Below are 7,723 nucleotides of genomic sequence, written 5' to 3'. Positions count from 1 at the left end.
TGGCGGTGCATTTTCAGAAATAGAAACCAATTCATCAGCATTCCCTTTAACCTCTTTTTGCGGGGCTGGGGGATGTTTTCAGCCAGGTTAGTCCTTCGCTCTTACCCCTGGTGAAGGGGTGTGATGTCCTAGCAGCCCTGAAGATAAATGCTCAGGTTCAAGCCCATGAAGAAAATCTCCCACGGACCACCAGCTGCAGGAACAGCCCCTTGAAAGAAATGCTAAGAAGTGGTATTTGCAGTGAATCAAGCTAACGGCTGTTAAATTGCAACCGGTGGGCTGTTCTTTCAGTTCTTGTGCTTTTCCCCTCCCGTCCGGCTCTCGGGCAGCGTGTGAGCTGGTGTGCCGCTGAGCCAGGCGGTTAAGATGCTGTTGTAGTGTGACTGTGGTTTTTGTAGCTTCCCTTAATTTAATTTAGCTTTATATGTTCAGACTATAATCAATTTTTATGCTACTTTAATAAGCAAATTTATGCTATCAGCATGCTAAAGGGACTTGTCATTCACAGCTTCCCAGTCAATCCACCATTTTCTGTATTAGCCAAGTGTTCAGCTGTCTTAAATTCAGTAACTGCTCTGCGATTACCGGCTGACGTGCCGATCTGCACCAGGTGGGTGCGTGGCCCTTGCCGGTGCTGGCCTCTGGAAATACCCCTCACGGTGCAGTAAAGGGACAAGCAATTACATATCCCCAAACATTGGGCAGTCTGTCTCAGCTTGATTGCCAAGTGTTGTTACAGCAAATACGGATTTTTATTTCCTCCTTGTAAGAGAGACGAATCCTGTGTTAGAAAATGCCTGAGCATAAAAAAGGGTTGAGTTTAGTATCTGTAGGCCGGTGACTGGCAGGAATCGCTTTGTCTTCTTATTTAAAGCGGAACTCACTGGGGCATCTCCCCTTTTTTCTCTCTCCTCACCTTGCAGGAAGATTTGCCTTCACTGTAAGTGCTCCCAGGAAGAGCACATCGTAACAGTTATGCCTCTGGAGATGGAGAAGACCGTCACGAAGCTCATGTTTGACTTCCAGAGGAATTCGACTTCTGATGACGACTCGGGCTGTGCCTTGGAAGAGTACGCGTGGGTCCCCCCCGGCCTGAAGCCCGAGCAGGTAACGATGACACCACCCAGTTACCAGTAATAAATTGTTTTAATATGCTCTTTGGAAATAGTTGCCCTGATAAAAATCTTCTAGGGGTGCAAGCACTTGTTGCATGTGGCTGTTTCTGGGTGCACTATAGAGACTTGCAGAGACAGGTCTGTCTGAATGCACAAATGAAACAAAATAGAGCTGTGATCTTGCAGGATTTGCGGTTTTCTGCGTCTGTAGATGTAATTGGTAATTGAGGGGGGGGGAACAAAATACTTCGAGGATGAGGTTTGTTGTGGTTGTGCAAGGGAACAGATACAGACGTACCTACTACTGTTTCATGGGAGAAAAAAGTGGCGGGATTCCAGTGTTCCCTGGGGACTCGGTGCTCGTGTTCTGCCCTCCTGGACCCCTCTGCTCTGCAGTAAGTCCAGGGCAGGCAGTCGAAGCTGGTAGATGACTCCAAAAAACGGGCCAAAGTCTTTGGGGTTGGGTTTTTCAAGCATGACGTTTGTGCCTTACTGGGAGGAATTGCTCAAATGAAGTTCAAGTCTCTTGGTACAGGAACTGAGCGGGACGGATTAGACCTCAGCATGCTGTCTGTGCAGAGTGCGCATTGATTTCTGCTCCTTGCAGTTTACGTGATTCGTTTGGTTTTTATGCTGATCTTTTACGTGTTCAACTCAGAACTTAATTTGCAGAGGAGATTGCAAAATGAGCTTAGCCTTGATAATTGCTATGGCAATCATTTTAAACTGTGTAAGGAGTCTGGGAGAGGGTGGAAAGCTTTCATTCTTACTGTTGTAGTTGCTGTCCTTAAATACTGTGTTTTCCTGAGCTTTTATTCAGAAGGGCTTAGGCATTTCCTGAAATATTTTGGCACCACCCGTAGGCTGTAAATATTATCTGTCTGATTAGAGAAAATCCAGTTGTTTGGTGGTTTTTTTTTTTCTTCTTCATGTCTTTACAAGCCTTGCTCAGTGCTCGCTTGAAACTCTGCAGCACTGTGTGTTTCATTTGGTGCCATCCAACCATGCAAATCAGGCAGCAGCCTTGTTTTCTGTCACCTTCCTTATGTCAGAGGCTCCCTTTGTGCCTCCCAGGAGGTACAAGACACGGTGTATGGAGAGATGCAGATGGTCCTGAAGTAGCTCTGCTGGTTCTTCATGCTGTGGGGACATGGGAACCAGTTGGGTTTTGGGAGTCCTGTTGGAGGATCGTACCCAAGCTGGTGCCACCTGCTTTCAGCACCGCTTTCTGTCCAGGCGTGTCGGTGGCTTCTGGAGCCCAAGCTGGCCCGTGTCCCTGTAGCTTTGGGTGGAAATACAGATATTTAGTGACAGGTGGCACCTGACCAGATAGACATGGTCTCTGATGTCTGGTCTCTGTCCAGCATGGCATGGACCACAATTGAAACCCACTTCCAGCATGGTGGTGACATATTCCAGAAGACCTGGACGCTTCCTTGATCCCTCAGGCGCTTTTTAAGAGATAGCGTGCCATGAGGGAGTTTGGGATGCTCAGGAGAAAATAAAAGTCCATTAGCTTTAGCAGTAGGTACTGACATCTCATGCATTACCCAGGTTAATGTATTTTTAGGTTCTTCCAGCATCTGTTTCTTGCAGAGGTCATGGTGCTCCTCAGTATGAACACCCACTTTCTAATTACGCTCCTCTGTCTGCATTGCTGGGCCTTTTAGCAGATTTGCTGCTTCAGACCCGTCTCTAATCACCATGGAGATGAAGAGCGGCCCTAAGCAGAGCCTAAGACAGGCACTGAAATCCTTCCAGCATAGCTCATGCGCCGGCCCTTTCGGGACCTTTCAGGCATCAGATGAGCCACTAAGGAGACAAAAGCAAGGTGTGACTTCTCTGGGCCGTGAAAGAGCCACCACGCAGGGCTGGGGGTTGCCCCGGGGTGAAGAGCAGCACCCTGAATTTTGCTGGGAGTTACCACGTGCCCGGGGTGTCGCAGGGCTGGGAGGTGCCCCGGGGTGCAGGAGGGTGCCGTTTGCCTCCTGCGGGGGCAAGGTAGGAGGTACCTCTGCAGCAACTTGCTGGAGCCGTGCAAGGCTGCAGACAGACATGTGGCTTTCTGGTCGATGAGTCAGGTGTGCGTACGTGATGTGGAGCCTCTGGAAGGCTGATGTCTGCCGTGGAGCTGCTGTGGGCTCCACTCCGCCTGAGGACAGTGCCATCAGGCTGGGCTGAAAATACAGATTTGCAGGCAGTGAATTTTTCTTTGCCTTCCGCTGTTTCACTGTCGTATTTCTTTGACATGAAACAGATGAAATGAAACAACTTTTTCTGCAATATTCTGCTTTATTAAAATCTCTACGCAGCATATGAGCTGGGGAGGTAAGTGCTCCCCTGAAAGACTGATGCAGTTTTCTTATTATACTTGGACGACAGCCTTCCTACCTCGCTATTCTTGGGAGACAGCGTTCACGTCTCACTCAACGCAGCAATTTACAGGATTTTGGGGGGAGAAGTTGGCCAACAAACATGACATTGGTTTTTGGCAGTTACCGTAGGTCATTTCAGAATTTGGAGAGTCCCTTCAATCCATAGCTTAAAATAGTAAGTATAATCTAAAGGGGAGTTGACCCAAACCTACAAGGTCTCACTGGATTCCTGAACACTAACTCTGGCGTCAGCTGCTCTGTGTTACATGTCAACTATGTGAAAATCACATGGTTGGTTACTTAATGCCCACTACGTGAAGGAAAAAAAGCATTGGTCCAGTGTTTACAGATAATGATCCAGACCTTGCATTGAGGAGCGGAGCTGAATTCCTTATATTATGGCTCATCAGTGTGCAGGACTACAAAGTGGTCTGCTACTATGCAACAGCCATAAATATTACACATTTCTGAATAGGTTTATAACACAGAGATTAAGATGGTAATACAAAAAAATGTTATAATACCACTGCATAAAGTATAGTAAAAATTAATCTGGAAAACTGGCTAAAATTTATGACATCTCTGCTCAAGAAAGAGGAGTATAAACTGGAAGGAGACTGGAAATGTTATTTCATTGAGGAGCCTAGAAGAACTTGGTTTGTTCAGCCTAGCAAATCGAAGGTTATGATCACTCCCTATGCATTAGAGGAGGAAGAGCAGTTATTCAAGCTCCAACTTTGGCACAAGAACATAGATATAAACTGGCTCCGAATGCATTCAGACAGGAAATTGGAAGAGGTTTCAAACCATCAGAGGTGTAAGGCTCAGCGGCAACCTGCCAACAGGGAGAGCGGCGGGAAAAAAACCAAGACTGAGCTCCATAAATTACAACGTGATTAGAAAATGCGGTTTCTTGTAATAGCAGTCGGCTACACAGGATGGCCAAGAGGCTCCTGTGGGCTCTAATCCTGCTTGGACTGGACCTCGATGAGAAGCTGTCTTATGGCAGAAGAGGGACTTGTCTTCTGGAAGATACGGATGCAGATGGGAATGGGAGAGGTGGCTGTATGGGAGGCGAGGCAGAAGCTCGGGACGTGGGCTTTGAGAAATACTCTTTTTTCCTGCCTGCCGTTCAATGGTCGGATAAAGAAATAAGTGTGAAAGCCTTGAAATGGGCAGACACCAACAGAAATGTGTCCTCAGTGAAGCGAAATCCCAGACCGGGCCTGGCTGCAAAGACGGGGGAAGGCAATTTCGGGAGCCAGTTTGTCTGCTGGGGCTGGCAGTCCGACAGCTGATCCTCCTTGCACTGACATAAGTTTGAGGGCAGATGCTTAAAAATAAGTATTTTTATGATGTGTTTTTCACATTTTTAGGCAAGGCATGTGTAAATACATGTGAGCGCGCAGCCTTGAATTCCTTGGGCCTGTGGTTTGGAGAAATCCAAAGGAGTTATAACATGCCAGCTTGAATTTCTGAATACAAGGGATTTTTGAGGATTTCTGTCTTTATTGTGTCTCAATAATAGGAGCAGCTGGTTACAGGCACAGATTTCTAATTAAACAAAAGATGGGGTTCTACTTCAGCTGTGGTGCGGCTTTCTGCATGGTTCCGGCATGCCAACAGTCAAGACCCCTGTATATGCCGTAAGAACTTAATTCCCTCTTGCTGTCAGCACAGTTGCTCTGATCTGAGTCCCTTAAAAAGTTACGATTATCTCATCTGAGCTAAACTTAGTAGCATGAAGGTTCAGGGGACCATTTTCCTCTAAGGTGGCTGTTAGAGCTTGGACCTCGAGAGCTTTACAGCATGGTGTGAAACTCGTAGCTGTCATGGGGAATTTACTCAGGGGCTAATGTAGGTGTTGATTCCTGTTCTGGGTCTTTTGCAAGACCTATAGCAAGGGCTTGAGTTACAAAACCTCCAAGCTTCATCAGTTGCTGTTCAGGTCACGAAGTGAGGAAAGGAGAGCGGAGATGAACCTCCACTGAACATGCATTTACACCTTACCTAAAGATACCCACTTTCACCACCTCGGTGTGGTAGAAAGTACATTATCTGGGCCAGTCGTCTCTGGGGGACGTGTGCCTCACTTCTGCCTATGTGTCACGATCGAGTGCATTTTCCCTTCTCGTCCTTCCTTGAGCCCTATAAGTTCAGCAAACTGTTTCACTCCTCAGGAGACAAGTCTTGCATGTGGCAAGGAAGGAACAAGACAGAACAAAGCAACCCTGTGCCCCAAGCCTGCGTAGTAGATAAGCTAATTTTCGGCTAGGTAGAGGGAGGACAAAAGCCCCAGGAAGAGCTCTGCTTTCCTTGGTAGATCCTGATCCTGAGAGCAGAGCATGCTGGATGGGGAGGCGAGGGGGGTGAAGAGGAGCTGTAACTCACGTACGCCGGTGCCAGAAGCTGCAGCCACCTCTAGCTCTACCCCCTTGCACACGTGCGTGCTGTAGTATTTTATCCTAAAGCTGCATTTCAGCACATTTTTAAAAGCTCTCCAATTTCACTTCGAGGTAGCGGTAAGTCCGTCACCTCCCCAGTGAACTCTTCCAGTATCTAAATAGCCTGGCAGTTAGCGGTTCTTACTTCAAGGCTGGAGCTGTCTAAATCCAGCCTCCAGGCATCGGACCGTGCCGAGTGCTTGCCAGCCGGATGGAGCAGCAATCCCGCACACGAAATGCTTTTTCCATATGTGATGCCTGTGCTGCATGGCTTGGGGGCAGCTGGGGTGGGTTAGGGGGTCCTGGAGCTGCTCCTTCTGCCCTCGAGTGGAGCGGATGGAGGAGGTGTGAGTGTATCCCGTGCTGCAAAAAAAAAACCCACGTGGCAAAACCATGTGTCTGGGCTTTTGTTCCATTTCTGTGTCCTGGCGTGTTTGCCTGATCATTGTGAGCCGATGGAAGCTGTTAAAATTACGTAATCTTTGAACAATATTGTTATCAGGGAGGGAGTAAGCTGCTTTTGGTGGGCCACAGAAACAAAACCACTCACCTGATGGGGTTTGCTTGGTTCTTAAATTTGAAGTAGCTGTGTGGTGGGCAGCAGAGGTAAGAGGCAGGGGAAGAGCAGGGAGTGGAAAAGAAAACAGAGAAATCCCAGACTACACAATATAAACTTGTCCTGGAGCTTTATTCCAGCATACAATTACAGCTTTTCCTGTTGCAGCATTATTCTAGTATGCTACCCCGTGCCTTATAAATACAAGAGCATTTTAAGTGGCAGACCCAGGGGAATTATCATCTATGATCAGTGCAGCAGACGATCATTTTAATTGCTGGTGCTCCAGGGGACTCTGAGCGGTGCGAGAGTGGCTCTGCCGGTCAGTACCTCGCAGCACAAAGACCACTCTCGGATGCTTTTGAAAGCACTGTTTCTGGTTCCTTTTAATCCAAATTCAATTTCTGCTTAAGAAATAAAAAAGTCATGGCATGCGCTTTCACAAGTTTAAAACTTGCGGATGTACGGCCTTCATTGAAATGTTCTTCTTTGATGCCAGCAGGAAGCAATGTTTCCGCGGGATCTCTTACAGACCAAGAACGGCTCCAAAGGCTTGGCAGGAATGGATGTCGTTCTCAACTGGTGAGCAGCAATGCTCAAATGACTCGGCTGCCGTTAGCCGTGGGAGAGAAGCACGCCGAGAGCCACAGAGCGTGCCAGAACAAATAGCACTTAGGAAAATGATTTTTCCTTTGTACCCTGCCTTTGTCCCTGTGATTTGGGAGCGGGTTTCCGAGAGCAAACCCAGCGTTGCAGGGTGCCGGGCCGCCCGGCGCTAGGGATTGCATCCGCCTCCCACCTCCGCGTGCCAGCACACAGGCACGTTCAGGGATCTGGGGGCGATAACGGTCTTCTCCCAGCTGGGGCTGCGGGGTCTCGGGGGGGGACCCCGGCTCCCTCCCAGGGTGCGTGCCTGGCTGCATCCCCGCGCTCGGCAGACCCGGCCAGCAGTTCCCACTCTCCTTGCCGTTTCGAAGCATCTGGCCTTGCTGCAAGGATTGTTTTGCTTCAAGAAATAAATAAGTGCTTTGTATCCTAACAGCCACAGAAAAGGAGGACGTGCCAGACTCGGGCCAAAGCACGCTGAACCCGCTTTCCAGTTTCACACGTGCTATCATCTGTGGAGCTCATGTGTGAGCCTACGTGTACAAGAACTTGCAACATTTTGCAGACACGTTGAGAGGGTTATTTGCGTGTGGCTTGTTTGGGGTTTTTTCCTCTTTACTTTTCCAA

General features: G+C 48.3%; 1 protein-coding gene across 1 annotated transcript in view; it reads left to right on the top strand.

Annotated features, from left to right (window-relative positions):
• Positions 1-7,723, top strand: part of PRICKLE2 (prickle homolog 2 (Drosophila)) — a 44,923-nt gene that overhangs the window by 13,607 nt on the left and 23,593 nt on the right. The window contains exon 2 of the mRNA XM_009329496.1: positions 924-1,107. Within this exon, the coding sequence (XP_009327771.1) occupies positions 976-1,107 (132 nt within the window). The 5' untranslated portion in view covers positions 924-975. The remainder of the gene's footprint in view (positions 1-923; positions 1,108-7,723) is intronic.

The sequence above is a fragment of the Pygoscelis adeliae genome, unplaced genomic scaffold, assembly GCF_000699105.1.
Source record: "Pygoscelis adeliae isolate BGI_AS28 unplaced genomic scaffold, ASM69910v1 Scaffold148, whole genome shotgun sequence".
Lineage (NCBI taxonomy): Eukaryota > Metazoa > Chordata > Aves > Sphenisciformes > Spheniscidae > Pygoscelis > Pygoscelis adeliae.
Note: the sequence above shows the minus strand (reverse complement) of the source record. Positions and strands in the feature narration are given on the sequence as shown.